Below are 20,655 nucleotides of genomic sequence, written 5' to 3'. Positions count from 1 at the left end.
AGACAGGGCTTCTCACTGAACATGGAGCTAGGCTGGCAGCCAACAAGTCCCAGCAATCCTCCTGCCCACCTCCCACAGTGCTGGGTTACAGGCACATGCATGCCGATGTGAATGTTTTAGCTGAGGATTCAAACTCAAGGGCCTCATGTTTGCATATCAAGTGCACATAGTGTTCATCTCCCCAGCCCTCGTGACAGCTTTCAAAGTCACTTCCTGCCTACACTTACAGCATCATAGATGACCTCCACAGGCTGTGACTGAACGAGCAGAGTCTGATCAGCAGGGCTGTTCTCAGGGTTGGTTTCAAACTCAATTTTGAGCAAGGATGATGAAGTATCGCCAATGGAAGCCACCAGTGACGGCACAATGTCTTGTTGTCGCAAGCCCGTGACGTACCAATGTTCTAATTTTGCTTCTATCCTATTCAATAAGGAAAAAGCAAGCATGTAATGAAAAAAAAAATTATAGCAATTCCTTTAAAAATGCCTTTGAAAACCATCCCTATGCCCGAAGCTACAGTTTATCTTCTTAGGCTGGCCTTCACTTACCTACACAACCTGCTTTTGTGGCCATCAGTCACTGTCTTACTAGCTATTTATAATGCGCGTGAAAACCTACTTTAGTCGACCCTAGCACATGGCACAAGTTCTGGTCGCGGTGTTTAAACACAGACAATGCCATCACCCTGTTTCCACGCCACTCCCACATCCTCCTCCTGCTTCTCCTGGCATCCTTCCCATCCAGCCGCCTACACCTCCTACTGTTTCAGTTTCTCCTGAGCCATGCAGTCTAACTGGGGCATTTCACACATCCTCTACAGTAAGTTGTCTAATGTGTTATATAGTCTTGAATGGGTTTTTTTACATATACTCTTATCAAATATAATGTAAGAGTCTTGAAAACAGAAATGTACTATATCCTAAACAGCTGCCACAGAATAGACACTCTGAATAAAATACTGCCTGGCAAGCACTTGCTGAGGCAAGGAGGGAAGGTAGAACAGTGACTTACGCCGTTTACCGTAAAACATAAACAAGTTTTCTTTCACGCTGCATAAGATTACATATTTGGGGCCTACAATTATAAATGTAAATGAAAATGAAGTTAGGTTCTTAAAAACTTACTTAAGTGCTTGTGCTCCTGGTCGCTGGGATATTTGGGTACCCAAGCCAATTATCTGAATTCTCAGGATTTCTGGGACATTCCTGTTTTCTCTTATTATGATAGAGGTGCTCACCAACTTTAGAGTCAGTATATGGGCCACATACTAAACAAGGGGAAGAACGAAAACAGTTATCATGTGAATGAATTCTAGCTTTAATGGCTTCATCTTAATTAAACATGGTGAATTATCAAATGACTCAACAAAACTTACAAGTTCCAGCACCTACATACTCTCCATAATTGAACAAGACTGGAAAACTCAATGAAGCCAACTTGGACAGACAGCACACTTACACTTACAAATTTGTTTGCTTAGTTTTAAAGAAACAGCAATAAAACCTTCAGAGGGAGAAAATTTCCACTGAGAAGCTCTTACTCATGCAAACTAAGCAAGCCAATCCACTAGCGGAGGAGAAGAAAAACTGTAGACAAAAATACCTGCTGGACGGCTGTAGAAATTTACATCCACATTACACAGCACACACACATACACACATGCACAATACACATGCACAGACACACACACACACACACACACACACACCCATTACACACATACATGCACATGCATGTGTGAGGATACTCCAAACCAAAAATATACTTAGGACAGACAACCACTGGGCAGACAATGTGGAATTTGGGGATTTGTTTGCCCTCGAAGCATTTGAACATTTATGAGCATGAAGACAGCATATGAAACGAGGCTCGCCAGGAAGATACTAGAAATCAGTCCTAGCACAAGGCAGTGGCGCTGAAGAAACACCTCTGGTCTGGCTGAGACCCAGGAACAAACAGCTAAAGAATTAGAAGAAACTCTCCAAATGAAAAGCAGAAAGATGAGAACTGCAGAGAGCTGAAAAGGGGACAGAAGACACCACGAAGGCACAGCTCACATCCGAAGTCCCAAAGGAGAAGGAAGTGAGCGGTGTGGCAGAAACTATTCACACCAGTGAGACCTGTGACAAACTACATGAACAAAAGCAAGTATAAATTTAACCACAGTAAATACTGAAAACCTGAAGAGTAAAGAAAAACTTTCTCCACTAGATGGCCCCCTAGCTTACATGAGCAACACTAACTGGACTGAGTGAGTAGTCAGAGACAGGGAGGACTGGGGGGGAAAGAAAAATTAATAGTTGGGAGGGGGACTTGCTGGAGATATGGGGAAGGCAGGAGAGAGAAATAGAAGAGGATTTGATCATATTTCATTGTATTCCTGTATGAAATTCTCAAGAATAAAGAAAAATTAGAAAATTATACTAAGAAAAAATTAAGTAAATGAGAATGCCCTTCATAGATTAAAACAACATAAAAGGAAATGAATGAACATAAACGTCACTATGATACAGTACAGCTCATAGCTGGACACACTGATAAAGGGCGTAAGTCAAAGAGCAATAGAATTATGGACTCAAAGTCTTTTCAAAAGGAGTCAACATCCTACAATTTTAAATACAAGAGTAGGGAATGGCCGGGCGGCAGTGGTGCACGCCTTTAATCCCAGCACTTGGGAGGCAGAGGCAGGCGAATCTCTGTGAGTTCGAGACCAGCCTGGTCTACAAGAGCTAGTTCCAGGACAGGCTCCAAAGCCACAGAGAAATCCTGTCTCGAAAAACCAAAAAGAGTAGGGGATGTATCCTTAAAATACAAGAGAAAATAATAGTTATTTTCAGAAAAAAACAACAAAATTTAGAAAACTAATTGCAAGCAGATCTTCATTAGAGGGAAGAAAACAACAGACATCGCTCAAGAGAAGGGAAATAAGGGCAATGGTCAGCGACCATCGGACAGAGAGGGGACACAAGATGCGATTTGATGACACTTCCCATCTCCCCAAAATCATCTCTGGAGTCAACATGATCTCTATCAGCACTACAGCAGCATGTTTTCCTGAAATTACAGATGATTCTAAAAGCTGTACACAAGTACAAAGGATAGAAGACCTGTAAGTAAATCCGCAGAGTCCCACAGACAGCACTGGCAAGGACAAACCACTTCGCTTAAAATACGCACTTACAAATGAACATACAGGACGGCCAACGAGCCATGGGAACATGCTCAACGTCATTATCAGGATAACAATAAATTAAAAATACAACGGGAAAGCAGCTATCCCCTTAGTACGGCTAAATGTCAACATGAAGAGCAGCCATCACAAAGAGTATGTTTGGGAAGCTTCTTTTTTGTTTGTAAGTTATACACAGATCTACCCTATGACCCAAAAATTCACTGCTAGGTATTTACACAGTAGGAATGAAAACACAGTTTTGTTTTGTTTATTTAGAAAGAAAAAGAAAGAAAGAAAGAAAGAAAGAAAGAAAGAAAGAAAGAAAGAAAGAAAGAACTAGAAATAAAGGTAACCCAAATGCTTTTCAGCAAAAGCACAAATAAGCAAGTTCTGGATTTTCAAATGATAGAATCCTACATAGCAATAAAAATATATTAGGTGCAACAGCAGAGACGGCCCCAAAGATAAAGCCAGACAAGAGAAAACATGCTTCGTGCTTCCATTTACAGAAAGACAAAATATTCTGTAGAACAAAATCATGGGGTGTCTCTAGCAAAACACACAGGAAACGAAAGCAGTGATTGTGTTCATAATCAGGACACTGGTTATCTCTGGGAAGAGACGAGGGGAGGTGTAGGGGGTTCTAGGAGGGTACAATATTCTAAACCTTGACACTGGTAGTCACTGTAGCCAGTGACTTTAACCTGTCAAATATGCAGGATGTTTTTTTTTTTTTTTTTTTTTTTTTTTGGTTTTTCGAGACAGGGTTTCTCTGTAGCTTTGGAGCCTGTCCTGGAACTAGCTCTTGTAGACCAGGCTGGTCTCGAACTCACAGAGATTCGCCTGCCTCTGCCTCCCAAGTGCTGGGATTAAAGGCGTGCACCACCACCGCCCGGCTGCAGGATGTTTTTAATCTGTTCACTTTTGCTAAGAGTTAAACTTCACAATAAAAATGTCCTAAAGATTCAACCACTCGCTCTAACAAGGACTTTCATGGGGTTCTTCCTTTACTTGCTAAATCAAGCCGTCCTACAGTTAAGGAATTTTGAATGGTACAGCCCCAGAACAGCATCAGGCAACTACACTAAGGACAACATCTTTTCAGTAGCTACTCAGAACATCGTTAATTTAGCCCAAGTCAAGATAACCCAGCAAGTGAATCAAGCAAGACACTTGTGAAGGCACCCGACACCTACCTGCTTGGGCAAAGCAAAGTTGTAGGTACTATCACTGTAGCCAATGGCAGTGAAGAACTTTTCTTTCTCCTCTGGAGTCATAAGGTCATCGATGGCTACAATACAAGACAGTCATTTAGGAAATGAATGGCTTTGGTTTTAAAGATTTTTTTTTCAAACAATCAATAAAATTATTAGGTTGGGGGAAAAAGACCACAGACACAAATGCTAAAGCAAAATCCGCTTCCAAATTCCTTCTAACACACCACTTTGTCTTAACTAAAACAAACACCCTGTATTTGATGTTTATGTTAAGAAACAGCAAAAAGACACTCTCTGTTAAGAAAATTTTGCTCTCAGATATACACATTTTTAAATTCAATAAAAATTTCAAAACTTAACCTGTGATTAAAATCTATCTCAAAATTAGCAAAAAGGAATACAGAATGCTGAGACCTCTAAGCAGGAACATGTTAAATCTCTCACAAGTCATTTTTCAAGAATTTCAACTCTAGGTAGATAAACAAAGTAATTATGTAGTCTGTCATAACTGTTCACGTGTTCATGTGTTCCTTTGCTGAATCAACGTACATAGCCTGTCATATGTGTTCATGTGGTCACATGTTCCTCTGCTGGGCATGTGAAGCAGCCTGCATAGTTTTTCCTCATCAGTGCATGAGGACTGCCTGTCTTGAAACTTACTTTCAGGGATCAATGAGTCCTCATCTTTCTTCTTGGACTCTTTCTTTCCCCAAAACCCACTAAACCAGCCACGTTTCTCGCCTGCCTCGGCAGACTTTTTCCTTAACTTCTGCCCAGAATGAATGACCTGAAAAATAAAAGAAGAAACACTGTTCACTGTTAAGTATAAGCACAGTCAATTTTGTTTAGTGCTTCAATAGAGTAAGACAGGAAAGGAGGCCATTTTTTTCTAAAATGATGTATAGCCTGGATAGTGTGGTCTATGGATCACCTCCTTCCTAACACCTCCTGACAGGATTTTGGGGAAGATATGTTGTTTAGCTATAGCTAAGGATTCTGAATTTCCCTATGTACTATATAATATGCTGGTGCCTAAGGAGATACTAGAATAATAGGTTTATAAAATGAAAATGATTCTGTACCCATAATGAAATAATCTAAAAAAAGCACAATTCAAAATTTACACGCATTGCTTGTTTGCTGACTAGTTCATGGTGGGAAGGAAAGACAGTGACAGAAACAGTCAGTCCTTAAATCCCATCTCACCTCTGGCCTGACATGAATCCTACTGTGCTTCCTACTGCTCCTTCTCTTGGCCCATTTTTCAAAAACCAGAAAACAAGCATTAAGAAAAGGGGTCAATGATTTAGACTCTACCCTCTCATTCTCTAATTTTAACAATCTTCAAATTCACTTTTAAAAGAATTTTCAATAGATAGTGAATCATAAACATACTTAAGAACCCCATAATAAAAAGTAAAAACAATCTGAAAGAGAAGTTAAAAAGATTAACAAAAAATGAAGTTTGATGACTGAATATAAGGCTATGCATGCGGTAAATGTTCAGTGTCAACCATGAGCGCAAACAATCAAGAGTGAAGACAGGAAATGATATCAATATGTATTAAACATGGTATTTTCATTCCTGCATTAACATATATGTGCATATATACACATTGTATGTTTATATACATTACATAGATGTTTGCATGCAGGGTTTGCGTACAGACAGAATGAGCAAGAGAGACAGACAGAGACAGTCACTCATCTTTTTCTGATGATGGAAAGAAGACAGAAAGATTATCTGAAAGTATTTCATGAATGTAATTGCATGGCTTGGGTCTGAAGCTCAGCTACCACACAGGTGCATGTGTCAGAGATGGTCATCATAGGTGGTCAGGTCACTCTCCTGGATGCCCTTTTCTGCCTGGATTTGGAGTTGTGTTAATACAGCTTTCTTCCTTCAACTCCACAACATCCATGGTCACCTCTGAGTTGTTTCCCATCTCTCTGAGTATGACAACAGAAGGCTTTCGGTCTCTGCAATTCTCCTCTAATTCCTTAGGTGACTTGATTCTATCCCATAGTCTAAGGCATCCTGAATTGATACATGCAGCAGAGACTTCTCTTCTGATCTCTGAGTTCCATTCAGACATCTAAGGTGAACTCTGGATCTTCTCACACAGCACCCTGGTCTACCCAGTCTTCCCCATCTCATCTCTGATGACAGAGCTACACTTTCAACTGTCTATACCAAAGTAACCAGGCTTTTTGAACTCTCTTATATCTAACCAATATTGGATAATATGGGTTTTACCTTCAAAACATCTAGTCATCTGGACTCTGGCACTCTCTAGCTATTCCACTGCAACCAATCTCCACCAGATCACGTCACATATCCCCAATCAGTTCCATACCAACTGGCCTCCCTATGTGTACCCTCATCCTCTCTCCTACAGCTGTTTGCAAAGCAGTTAGGATGAGTTCTAAAGCATGCCCAATTACAACATCCTGTTTCCCAAAAGCAAGATTAAAGACTTCCCAATTCAGAATAAAAGCCAAAACCCAAGGCCCACAACATGGGCTCCCCACTTTCACTTCACATTGCCACTTCCCAGAAATCACAGTGGCTGTACCTCCCTCTCCTAGATCTGGTTACAACATTCGCTGAAAGAGCCAGACCAGCTCTCAGCCCAAAACCTTTAAACTGGTACCATTTATTCTTTCCTTCTGGTTCAGCTCTGCCCTTGGGCATCTTTCTGGCATGTCCCTCACCCTCCTTGGGTCATTAGTCCAATCTCACTTTCTGAGAGAAGCTTTCTCTGCCCTCCCATTTAAACCTGCAGTCTCAGTTATCACCACTGCCTAGCCCCGGGGCTCTATTTATGTGTACAGCCTGTCTATTTATGTTAACTGTATATTTATGATCCTTCCCCCCCCCCCCGAAGGAATTTCTTTGTTTTGCTCACTCCCATATGCTAAGAGAAGGAGAAGGAGGAGGAGGAGGAGGAGGAGGAAGAAGAAGAGGAAGAAGGAGGAGGAGGAAGAGGAGGAGGGGGAGGAGGAGGAGGAGGAGGAGGAGGAGGAAGAAGGAGGAAGAGGAGGAAGAGGAGGAGGAGGAAGAGGAGGAGGAGGAGGAAGAAGAGGAGGAAGAGGAGGAGGAGGAGGAAGAAGAGGAAGAAGAAGAAGGAGGAGGAGGAGGAGGAGGAGGAGGAAGAAGGAAGAAGGAAGAAGGAAGAAAATCACTTACTGAGCCATTCCTGAAGGCCTGGTCCCTAACAGCCTAAATGTTGTAACTGAACTATTGCTATTTGTCCCCACAAAAAGGACAGAACACAGGTACCATTATAAATGAGAAAACCAAAGCATAAAGAAATTGAATTGCTAGCGCAGGTCACAAAATCAAAAGCCTGAAAAACTGGGCCCATCTGACCTCCAAGTTCACACACTTAACCATACTCCAGAAGGAAGAGGAGTGACACAGGAAGAACAAGGTGCACCAAGTCCTGGTGGCAGGCAGGAAAAAACACTATAGAGAAATTGGTCCTGGTTTTGGAAAATAAGAAAGAGAAAAACAGCAGAAGGCAAGAAATAAGAGGGAAGAGGAAAGGAGAAGTGTTTTTTAAAATTAAGTAATGAATAAATAAAAAGCTAAAGTAAGTGTGTTAAGTCATAAGTTAACTGTAACATGTAACATGTTTACTGTAAAGCTTTGAGTTGCTAGACTGGTGGAGAACTTAGATTCACTTTTTGTAAGTTTTAGATTACACGATTTTAAAGCTCTTCCTTCTCACATTAGCAGCTTTTTCCAGTTGCCTTTCTCTAGAGACTAAATGAAGCAATAAAGACCTGCTCTCTATTGTCATTTGGTAAACCTCAGCAACTTCGCATAAAATAAAGATTTCTTTATTCTGGATTTAAAATAGTAATAGTAACATGATTAATAAAAACTAAAGTCAGTTAACCAAAATGATTACCTCAACTTGTGCTTGTTGTCTCACTAAAATAATGTTAAAAACATCTAGACTCTTCTCCAAGTCCTGCAAAACAAGAGAAATAATGATTATATAAAAAAACATGATTGATGGATTCAACCAGTCATTACCAATACAGTGATCCAATGAAAGCATGAGTTAGAATGTACATTAGGCTCCTAATAGTTTTACTGTTCATAGTAAGAGAAGTAAAGGTTTTTATAAGAAATTGAATCCTTATTGAATAGTTTGAAAATAAAGTTTCCTTCTGTGAGACATTATAGATAACTGCACATAAAAGCAAGAATGTTTGCAATGGGAGCTGTGCTAGAGCTGAAGAGATGGCTCAGAGGTCAAGACTCCTGGTCTCTAACAAAGGACCCAAGTTCAGTTCCCGGAACCCACATGGAGGGTCACCACCATCTGCAGCAGGAGATCTAATGCCCTTTCTGACCTCCACAGGCACCAGGCATACACGTGGTACACAGACATACATGACAGCAAAACACTCACAAACATAAAATAAAATAAATACATCTTTTAAGGAAAAGAAAGAAAAGAAAGGGGATGTGTAGGGCTGAGGAGATGGCTGGAAAACAGCCCAGGATTCCCTGCAGAGGACTGGAGTTTACTTCCCAACACCTACCTCTGGCAGCTCCCAATCACCTTTAACTCCAGCTTCAGGGCATCTGATGCCCCTTTTTGCCTCCTTGTACTTTGTACTTGCGCGTACAAACCCACACACAGACATGCATACATACATGTAGTGGCATTTCATTTGTATTTCAATAAATAAAAGCTTGCCCAAGTTCAGAGAGCAAAACAACTCCACTGGTCACCCTTACAGACCAGGCAATGGTAACACACACCTTTAATCCCAGGTATGGCTAGTTGCCATAAAAACCAAGTGGTGTAGCTATAATCCCAGTGGTACATGCCTTTAATCCCAACCCTAGAGAGGATTATAAAATGGGAGGAGAGAACTCTCAGGCTCAGGCTCATTCTGAGATTCCTGGAAGCAGGATCACCATTTCAGACTAAGGTCAAGGTAAGAGCCACTGTTGCTTTTCGGATCTTCAGGCTGAACTCCAACTTCTCTCTCTGAATTTTTATTAACATAATTTTACATAATTATAAAGACATAAAATTTTAAAAAAGAATAAAAAAGAAGACTCATTTCAGGTATTGTGTGTGAGTGTGATTCTTACTTCTTACTCTCCCCTAGTCTGTATTATTTTATAGCCACAATATCATTACAAAAACAAAAAGGAATGCCAATTACTAGAGTGAGCATGTAGACTAAAGGAGGAACTAAGACTCTAACACTCATTGGCTGGCCTGTGTCTCCGGTAACTTTGTATTTTGTCTGTGCATCTCTCAGGACTGTAAGACAGGCACAATTTGCTGCTGAGGAGAAAGAAGCACTGTACTTGAGAAGCTGAGAAGCCTGTGCCTGTGACCAGACAGCCGGTAAGCACCAAGCACCTGGGTGCTCATCTTTGGCTCCCACTCCTATGCTTTTCCCGATGTGTCACATGGGGACTATCACGGTTCAGAAGCAAGAGTCCAGCCCACTCTCGCACCCCGGACACTGTGCCTCAATGGCAGCAATAACCAAGTTCTGTATTCAGGGCGCAAGTAAGACCCCAAGCCTTTCTCAAGGAGGAAAAGGCTGTTGTTTTGTTTTGTTTATAAATAATTCTTTAAGCTCCAAAAAGGAAATAATAGTACTATATAAGTTCTGCGATTTTTATGATCAGAACAAGATCTAACAAATGAACATTTAATGAGTCTGACGTCCGTTTTCTAAACAGTATTAGAAAAATCAAATACATTTTCCCAAACTGTCTGCAGGAGTTTTACCGTATGTGACATTATGCTAGGGAAAAGAGATTGCTGGTTAATAAAAAGGAAGAAAGAAAAAAATACTCTATTTTTCAAGTAATTCTCAAAGTGATAGGTCTGTTCTTTCTCAAATACATTTAATTCAAACTGTATAATAAGAATATTAAAAGAGTTGGGTGGTGGTGGCACACACCTTTAATCCCAGCACTTGGGAGGCAGAAGGCAGGCAGATCTCTGTGAGTTCAAGGCCAGCCTAGGCTAGAGAGTGAGTTCCAAGACAGACAGCCAAAGCTACAGAGTGAGACCCTGTCTTGAATAAACAAACAAATAATATCAAAGGGTGCTTATACATATACCAAAACTAACATATGGGAAACATACCTGAATTTGTTTTTGTATTTCTTCTGAGACTTTTGCTTGTGTTAACTTGTTTTTGTAGGCAATTTTGTAACTCTTGAGTAACTGCCTATGTTTTTTTATGTTACTCCATGCCCACATCTGAGTATATCTTCTTATATGAACTTCAAGAACAGAATCAATTGCATATTTCCACCTAAAATCAAATTTTGTTAATGTACACATGAATATAAGGGTATAAGAAAATAGTTTTAACTTTTTAGAGATACATTGCTGATTTTTTGTTGTTGTTGTTCTTCACCAGCCAATAACTCCAACAGTAACACTACAAGCCCCCAGTACAACTCTCTGACCTGAACAGAGGAGCAAAGAAACACTCCAGGAAGAGGATATGCCAAAGCCAACACACAAAGGCACAAAATGATACGTGTGGAAAGCTGTACAGTCATTCAGGACAGCAACTTTTTGCCAAAAGGCAGACCACATACAGCACAATGACTTCATACAATTATATTTATTATCTTGGGATGTCATAGCTATTTTAGTTCACACTGCATGATGCCCACACAACCAGGAAAAGCATTTCACATAATTCACTATTTCATATAACTCCACTATAAGTTATATAGGTAAGAGGGCCAGGAAGCCAGACCAGAGCCATGACAGGTTTCTAATAGCCCCTGCCAGGGATCAGGCCTTAGTTTCCGTTTGCTGCAAGTGGCTGGAGCTGAGCATGCAATTCTTGGAAAACCACAGCTCAGGGGCAACCAATCAGCAAGCTGCCCACAGCCTTCTGTTAGCTCAGCAAACTACCAGAGCCTCCTGCTAGCTAAAGATAGCTTTCCCTACCCTGCTGTTGGAAAGTCCCTGAACACTAGAGCCACCTACCAATCAATCAGCCCCAGACTAATCTCCCTCCCTGGAACTCCCCCAGCCTGGTTTAAAAGCTCGCAAGCCTCTCCATCAGTCAACATCTTGCCACCCCTTCATGCAGGTATTTTTGTTCTCTAAATAAATGCTCTTGTTGATTGCAAAAGTGGATGATGGTCTTTTGTGGAGCTTCTCCAGGACCCTAACATATGGTGCATTGGCTGGGAAGTCCCCCAGAGCCCCCTAACATATGAGTGCCCTTTGTTTTGGTCTCTCGTTGTTCTGACTGTCACTCTGGTCCATGCTCTGTGTTTCTTCCTCCAGGAGGCTCGAGCTAACTGAATCTGAAGGTTGGGGTTTTGACGGATGGACGTAATAGAGGTACCTCTACCTTATGGGCTAGGAAACATCCCAGACCTACCTGGGAGGGACAGAAGGTTCCTTTGGTTGAACCCATTAAGTGGGTCGCTCCCGCAGCAAATGGAACTCCCCAGGGAGACATGCCATCAGCCCATCCCTGCTTCTTTTTCGGCTTTGTTTTTTTGTGCGCCATACCGGGACAGTTCTGTTAGTGGTATTTTTATGTCTTTCTGTCTGCAGCGTTACCTCAGCACTTCTCGTAGGAGTGGGCCAGTCAAGCTCAACTTCCTCCCTCGTGTCTTATTTTGGACCATTCCAAGGACTTTCAGGCCCAAGCCTGGGCATGATGGGGCAGCAGGCAGAAACTTACTACGGTTGCTAAGCTGCTGCAGCACTGTGGGACATTTTGGAAGGGGCCTGTGTGGAGCTTATCCAGGACCCTAACACCGGCTGTGTTCTACTGATGATAATTTTGAATCCATGTGGATGACTGACAAGACTTTTTAAAACATGCTCAAAGTCTTGGACGCTAAGATAAAACTTTGAGAATCCAGAAGCAGAATATAAAAGAAGGCATTTGTGAGGCGAAAAAACAACAACAACAACAACAACAGTAGCACAGACAGAAACGATCTCTCTTTTATTACTGTTTTGGAAGAGTCTAGACAACTGTTGCAAGGAACCACTTGTTCGTCCTGGCCGCCCAGAACCAAAATAATCAAACAGAAACTGTATTAATTAAATCACTGCTTGGCCCATTAGCTCTAGTTTCTTATTGGCTAACTCTTACATCTTAATTTAACCCATCTCCATTAATCTGTGCATCACCACAAGTTTGTGGCTACCAGCAAAGTTTCAGCACGTCTATCTCCAGCGGTAGCGGCTCCATGGCATCTCTCTGACTCTGCCCTTCGTCCTCCCAGCATTCAGTCCAGTCCTCTCCACCTACCTAAGTTCTGCCCTATCAACAGGCCAAGGCAGTTTCTTTATTCATTAATGGTAATCACAACACACAGAGGGGACTGCCACATCAGACAACTAGACTCTAAAAATGTCTTAACTCTGAATGCCTGAAATATATGATTATTCATTTCTCATAAAATAAAGATGATTCAGTGGCCCATGTGTCTCATGAGCAAGTTCAAGTACCTGAGTTTGCATCCCCATAATGCATGTAAAAGTTGGGCTCATTGGTGCACATCTACAGTCCCAGTGCTGAGGGAACAAAGGGTGGAACAAAAAGGTAGAGCTCAGGGGCTTGCTGGCCAGCCAGCAGAGCTGAAATGGGAGAGTTCCAGATTCAGAGAGAGAGAGAGACTGTCTCAAAAAGCAGGGGTGGAGAATAGAGAAGCTACTGAGAAAGACATCACCATCAACCTCCAGTCTCCAAACAGTCAGCTGGCAAGCTTGTCTTCACATCTACAACACATGTCCATGCATACATGCAAACACACACAGACAGACAGACAGACAGACAGACAGACAGACAGAATAATTTTAAATAAAAACAACAAATTCTAACTTACCATTGCCGACAATTGGTGTGAAGTGGTAAGCAAGGTTTGTACTTCCTATACGGTACATTTCTAACCATATAATCCAGTGACTCCAAAAAGTCAATCATGCTTAAATACTATTGAGACAAGATCAAATTAGGTTTGTTACAGTGAACATGCAAATAAAAATTAGATCTGCATGTCTTTTTCTAGAGGACCCCAAAATCTCTGATAATTCAATAATCTACCAACTACACTTGATTAAACCTGAGATTATCAATTAAAAATTAAAACACAATATTTTAAGTTTTTCTATAAAAAAACTGTGCTGGTATTCCAACTTTAATAATAAACTTTTTTCAGATACTCTGAAATGAGAAATAAATACATATCCTGGCAACAGTGAAATGGAGTGTCTCCTAGTATTGATTGTTTTTATATTTCGAAACCTGCCCACTTTTCATCTGGACCTTCATCTTTGCCACAGCTATAGGAGTTGACTCCCAATCTGCTCCAGAAAATCGATACATAGCTAAGCAAGATGAAGCTATCTGAGCTCTCGATTTGCTACCAACACAACTCCGCGCTGTGTAAGCCTGACAAATAGTTCAAATAAGAGAAATAGACAAGGAATGGGTGAGAACGGTCACAAGTTGAGACAGAAAAAGTCTGGCTTCTTTTGAAGTTTCCTCAACACAGTTCTACCTGAGGGTTACTTGAGAAACGTGTCTAGCCTAAACTTGAACAAAAAACTACATCCCAGATTTCAAAGCCATAAAGGAGAAATGATACAAAATACCATTTACAATTTATATTCACAATTCTATGAAATAAAATTATAGAACATTAAGTAAAATAGATTATTGAGGTTTATTTTAAGCTACACATCTATAATCCTAGCACTAAGAAAGCTGAGACAGGAGGATTACTGCAAGTTTAAAGCCATCCTGGGCTATATAGTGAGTTCTGGACCAGGCAAGAATAAACAGATGAAAAATAATTATTTTCCCTTTTGGTAATGCAGCTATTAGAAAATCTAAAGTGACAAAGGCCATTTACATTCTACTTATTAGAGAGCATTAAACTAAAAGCCCGGGATCAACAATTCTTTTCCTTTCAATTCAAGTCTCCAGGGCTGCTACCCAAAACCTCCAAGGTTATAAAACTTAGAAAACAAACACAGGAAAAACAGTTGTTCTGAAAACTGAAGGAATGGTACTTGAGTGTCTGCTATTAGAAACTGAGACAATGGGGTTGGAGAGAGGAGTTGGTGGTTAGGAGCAGGGGCTGCTCTAACCTGCAAAGGACCTGGGTTTAATTCCAGTACCCACGTGGCCGCTCATAACGCCATAGCTCCAGTTCCAAAGAACCCAACACCCTCACCTCATCTCCCTGGGCTCATATGTTCACAGAGCCTTACACAGTATATATACATAGAAATAAATTAATAAATAAAGTTTAAAAAAACTCAAAAGGTGGCAAGATGGCCCAGGGATAAAAGGTTGGTGCCAAGCCTGACAACCTGAGTTAAATCCGCAGAGCCTACAAGGTAGAGGGAGAAAACTGACTCTTTCAGGTGGTTCTCCAACCCCATACCCATGCACACATGTACACACACAAAGTCTAAAAGATGAGAAGAGAAAATGAAAGTAGAAAAACACACTAAAAGTCTCCTATAATTATGAATTAAAAGAAAATATCATTCACCACAGTTTAATAAGATCGATCCCATAATTATGAATTAAAAGAAAGTATCATTCACTACAGTTTAATAAGATCAAGTATCATTTGTGAAAATGGTCAGATTAATGGAAACTATTTGTCTGAAATTTCTCTTTTAAGTCTCCCACACCCCGTTTTTTTGGGGGGGTGGGTCTTTTTTGGGGGGGATTTTTTGGGGGGAGGGTGGTACCAAAGGTCAACAGAATGAAAGTACCACCAGACCATACAGAATGACTAATGGCAAGGACAACTGAAAATCAGGATTCAAAGCTGATTAAAGCCAGAGTTATCCAAGGGAGACTTACCTGGGGCTTCGTCAGCTCAATGGCAATATTTTGTACTTCTACGTTCCCATCAAGTTTGGGTGTTTTGAGCTCTGATTCTGCACAGGGATTCATGTAGAGCTTTGCAGAGGCTGATATTGGCTGGAAAACTGACATCACGTGGGAAGACATAAGGTACGTTTACATGCTCTTAACTATGAACAGCTGAGAATAATTATGAGAATATTGCACTTTGATAGTAAAAAAGTAAATGATATCATGTATATGTAAAAAATCACTATCAAGAAATGTGCAAGGCATCTGAACTCACAGAGAGAGTAGCAGCGTGCACAGGGCCTGCACAGGTCCAAGCCAGATGAGAGGGGGAAGAGGACATGATTTCCCATCCCTAACCAAGAAGCTACCACCAACTGATGACTTCAAGAAGGAAAGGGAGTCTCACTGGGTATACAAACCACACTTAAGAGCAGGCCCTTTGCCCAGCAATAGATAGCCAGCACAAAACTAAGTCACTGGTATTTTTGGAGGTTTAGTTTTCTCTCATGCTTTGTCTGGGCATTTTTTTTTTTACCTTACTAGTCTTTTGTTTATATATTATGGCTTTCAAGTCTGCATTTTTATGGTTTTTCTGGGAGTGCCTGTATCTCTGCATGTGTGTGTGCTTCTCATGCCTCTTCTTTTTTTGTTGATTTCCTTTCTCTGTTTTGTTCTATTCTGGTTTGTTTGTTTTTGTATTTGCCTGTTTTCTAAAGAGGGAGAAAGAAGGCGTGAAACTGGATAGATGAGGATACAGAGAGTATCTGCAAAGGGATGAGGGACGAAAAATAGTGATCAGAATATACTGTATGAAAAAAATCTACTTCAATTTTAAAATAAAGACAGAGACACAGAGAGAGAGAAGATATACATATATATATGTATATATATATATATATATATATATATATATATATATATTATACACACACACACAAGGATTCGCCTTATCTGTGTAAAACAAATTAGGGAGCTCACCGGCTAAACCCAATCTCCCTAGAGTTAAATGGAGTCATGTGCTCCCAGGAAAGGTATATATGGAATACAGACAGTCCCTGTCTAAAACTGGGTTTCTCTGTGATTTAATAATTTATTGTTCATTTAAAATATTAAAACAAGGAGAGAAATAAAACTGAATTTCTGTCTTAATCTTTGACAAAATTTAGCAACAGAAACATAAATAAAATCATCCTAGGAAACAAATTATCCGTACACTGTTTTCAAACTGATCATACACAGACAACTTTAAGAAAAACTAAAAATACTCTTGAGGTTGAGTGACAGCAAAAACAAAAAGTCTACTCAGGATGATGACTATAAATAGTATCAAAGCTATATAGATGTATTACCTTATGGTAATTATAATTTGTATTAGATTGTGTAACATCCTAACTGACTTATATTCATAAATGCCTGAGAATTAGGTTGTACATTCTCTGAACTAGTTATCATCAATGAAACTATTTTTTTTTTTATAAACTGGGAGCACTTTAAAATTTCATTACTCAAGTGTACGCACATAAACAGAAAGTGCCATCATCTAACGGCAATGAGCTACAAAGGACAGGAAGAAAACCACAGAGGACCAGGACAATTTGAAATGTAGAAAGAAAAGGACATGGAAGTTAAGGATGATTACGAAGAATTACAAAGTTCACTGAATAAAAACAAACTAACCAAACTGAAACGGGGAAAGCAGAGGCAGTAAACAAAGGAGAAACTGTCTAAAAAAAAAACTATACAAAGTTCACTTTAAAAAATATCCAGTGTGATTGGCTTACACTTCTAGAGGTGACCTGAAAACCACAAACCCAAAGATTCCAAAAGGGAGAGAGGAGAAAAGAGAAAAGGAGGAAGCAAGAGCGGGGAGACTGAAGGAAGAGAAGCAAGAGGGAAGGGGCCTCAACTACAAAACAAAGAACACCTCACAAGATAGGAGAGAGCACAGAGGTCGAAGGAGGTGGACTGCAGGTGAGATCACCACCCCACGCAGGACAGTATGGTTACAGTCTAGTAACCATAAGGAGCTACTACCGAAACATACATGTTGTATAGTCAAATACATAAAATTAATGCATTCTGTTTGTCAAAGTGACTTCATTTAGCCCTCCATGTCTCTTCTTTAAATCAACTCCCCTTGGTACTCACTGTACTGATGATCTGGGGGGATGTTTCTACTTGTAAGAATTTCACGCTTCAGTTGGTCCTAAAGACATTTAAATTAAGAATGAAAGAGAAATACACACTTATCCACATACATAAAAAAAAAATTAAAGAATGGTTCTCACATCAGTACCTTCATTGCTCTCTTTGTAACAACTCGTCCATAAAAAAATACAAAGCATGAATATTTAGGTAGTTTTCTTTACAATAAGGACGCAAAGACCTAACTATCTCAGAATGTAAGTACGCTCCTCTCTGTGAGAACCACCCACAGGCAGATACATAATCACAAAGTCCTAGTTGGAGGCTGAGTCCGTCAGGGTGTTTCTGGAGTCCTGTCCCTCTCCTCTAACTGAAGACATAAGACCCTAGCTCAGTGCACTGAATTGCCCATCCACCCTGCAGGAAGTCATCACAGCTATTTAAACACTTGTAAGACACACGTGTTCCGGGCCTGACAGGTGGCATCGTCACAACACTCCTAATCCTTACAGGAGACAGTATATTAAGAATGCCACCAAAATAAATATGAACCTCAGAAGACACTGTAATGGGCTCCCCTGTCACTGTCGAGTGAACGGTTTCAAAAAGATCTTCAGACTCACAGAGGTCTTCCGAAGAGACAGGTGGAGTTGAGGTGTTTTCACACCTATGTTTTGGTGACAGGCCAGTTAAACAAATGACTGACAGCCTGACCTCCCTTTCAAACACACTTTCAGTGTATAGTTAGCGTTTCAAGGCAGAGACTGAAATTACCAAGATATGCTCCCTGGATCCATGGTAAGACATGCAGCAGCCGACATTCCAGTAGGCACTGAGACTGTCAAGTTTCACAAGCTATGCAAGAAAAATGAAAGAGGTCAGGCAAAGCACCCTGAAATTGTACATCAGCATTCAACAACTACTGCCCTCATGCTCCCTGAAATGCTGGACTTAAGAAAATATGCAAAAATGAAGGGGGAGCAAATCCATAGGACTGTTTAAGTTCAGCATTTGTTAAACTGTGCTTCTGGGAACACATTTTCAGGAGATTCACATTCATTAAATTACCAAATAGTGAGACTTGAGCATCTAGCAGATTGTTTTGCTAGATAAGAAAACACAAGCTCCCTCCTGCAGTTATCAGTGGCTGCCCTGGGAAGGACTGTGGGAAAGGAGCCTGTGGTCAGTAAGGCAGGGAAGGCTCCAGCCGGGCTGATACCACTCCTGGGGAACCACCATGCTTAGGAGACATGTCAAGCACTGAGAAGTCCTGCAGTTAAACACAGAGCACACACAGGCTCAGTTATGCACGGGATGGAGCTTAACCAGTTCTCTTGCCTGATCACAAATTATTCTTTCCACATCTAACACCTCAATTACCTAGTCTTTCATAAAATACCATTTGAGGATGTTGCTTGTATCCAGACCCTTCACTTGAGGAATGAAGAACTTAAACTTCAGCGTAGATAAGTCACGCAGCAAAAGCCTAATCCAAACCGGATCGTGGACTTTTTCCACCCCTGACTCACCTTCATTAACAAACTATAAAGATCCAAGGCATCTAGGTCTCACTTAGTCACTTTTCTCTAATGACCTAACTTTGCCAAGGAATACATCAACCCTCTGACAGTCAACACGTTTTATGTTTCTGCTTTAGGAGGTAGACTGTTAAACAGTCAACTGAAACAAAATACCTAATTCTGTCAAAGGCAACAAATGCTATTTTAGAATCCAGAAATACGTGGATTACAGAAAGCTGACTATAACAAGCTGACTATGACAGACAATTTAAAACATAATATCTACTCTTTTAAATTCAAGAGAGCTCATATGTAGATCACCCAGATTCATGATTGGCTAAAATTTAGAATCAAACAACAATAATCCCATAAATTGGATACCTTAAGGTTAAACATATGTAGACTATCACACTGAGAGGCACTGTCCAGGGTGCCCGAGATCGCATACACAATATTGCCTGGCATGCCACTTGCTACTTTTATCATAAATACAAAGGTTTCCTCTACTTTTTAGATGGCCAAAAGCAGTTACGGAGAATTGGGTCATTTACTATACACCAAATGTGCTGCTTGTACTTCCTCCCACCCTCTCCTGAAGTTTCTGAGGGTTTAGGTATGTTACTGTTGAACACATCTTAAAATGTGCTTAATGACACTTTTGCAGAGTTTGCATTAAAATGACCGATGACACTTTGTGACCACAGTGAAAGCAGACCCTCTCCAAGTTGGCTCCAGGAGCTGGACTCCAGCGTCGCTGCTCCACCCTACCATCTGGCTGAACAGATATTCCAGCCCTTAAAGATCTTATCTTCATGAGTGCAAAAATTGACCCCCCGTGAGAAATCCTAAAACCGTATATATGAAAAATATATAATACCTTATATATAATTTTTTCTGCTTCATTTAAAATGCACGGAGTCCAGTGTTCATTTGTCGTCTAAAAAGAAAAGAAGGTCAACTCTTATGAAGCAGTACGTGTCACCTAACAGCCTAGTATCTGTAAGCAATAACCGAGTAATTTAGAAAGAAAAGTGGCCAGCCAGATGGCTCAGTGGGTAAAAGCACCGGCCACCAAGCCTAACATCTTGAACTCAACACTAGGACCCATATGGTAGAAGGGAACAACAGACTCATACGAGTTGTCCTCTGACACACACACACACACACACACACACACACACACACCAATTTACAAAATAAACATTAATTTTTAAAAATTTAAGTTACTAAGTAATAGCAGATAATGCTAGCTGTTTATCTACATATTTATATGACAAAATCAAAGAAGCAATGAAAATTAAAATTGAAGAAATTCCAACTCAACTAGGCTCCTCTATTTAGAAAATTATTACTGGGTTACTGTATGTCTGAAGTCATAAACATGAATAAAATCTGGCATGCGCCTTGTGAAGAAGGTTGCAGCGCCTGTTTTCAGCACGGTTGACGAGTACTAGCATCCACCGGGCGGGCATTACTGAAGACTACTTAAAGAACGATTTCACAAGCAGCGTCAGGAGGCACTGAGTGGGAGTCAGACACAGAGAGCAGACAGCTCTCAACAAGCCTGGCTGGAAAGACAGCAGGGAAACGGAGGTGGTTAGAGAGTCTGATTGGGAATGGAAAGTTAAGCAGGGCCTTTTTAATCTTAGCTGTGAGGAAGAGACAAGAATGTTGAAGACCAGCATGACAGCGCACACCTTTAATCCCAGCACTCAGG

At 40.6% G+C, this 20,655-nt stretch overlaps 1 protein-coding gene across 1 annotated transcript in view; it reads right to left on the bottom strand.

The window, feature by feature from the left end:
- Vps13c (vacuolar protein sorting 13 homolog C) overlaps window positions 1-20,655 on the bottom strand; it is a 157,683-nt gene that overhangs the window by 100,702 nt on the left and 36,326 nt on the right. Inside the window, exons 8-18 of the mRNA XM_038321759.1 lie at window positions 19,816-19,875; window positions 18,193-18,273; window positions 17,422-17,479; window positions 15,259-15,386; window positions 13,262-13,368; window positions 10,530-10,701; window positions 8,307-8,369; window positions 5,050-5,176; window positions 4,369-4,463; window positions 1,125-1,267; window positions 228-420 (exon numbers count right to left, since the gene is read on the bottom strand). Of these exons, the coding sequence (XP_038177687.1) occupies window positions 228-420; window positions 1,125-1,267; window positions 4,369-4,463; window positions 5,050-5,176; window positions 8,307-8,369; window positions 10,530-10,701; window positions 13,262-13,368; window positions 15,259-15,386; window positions 17,422-17,479; window positions 18,193-18,273; window positions 19,816-19,875 (1,227 nt within the window). The remainder of the gene's footprint in view (window positions 1-227; window positions 421-1,124; window positions 1,268-4,368; window positions 4,464-5,049; window positions 5,177-8,306; window positions 8,370-10,529; window positions 10,702-13,261; window positions 13,369-15,258; window positions 15,387-17,421; window positions 17,480-18,192; window positions 18,274-19,815; window positions 19,876-20,655) is intronic.

Source organism: Arvicola amphibius, chromosome 3, assembly GCF_903992535.2.
Source record: "Arvicola amphibius chromosome 3, mArvAmp1.2, whole genome shotgun sequence".
NCBI classification, from domain to species: Eukaryota; Metazoa; Chordata; class Mammalia; order Rodentia; family Cricetidae; genus Arvicola; species Arvicola amphibius.
This window is presented reverse-complemented; position numbering and strand designations above follow the sequence as displayed.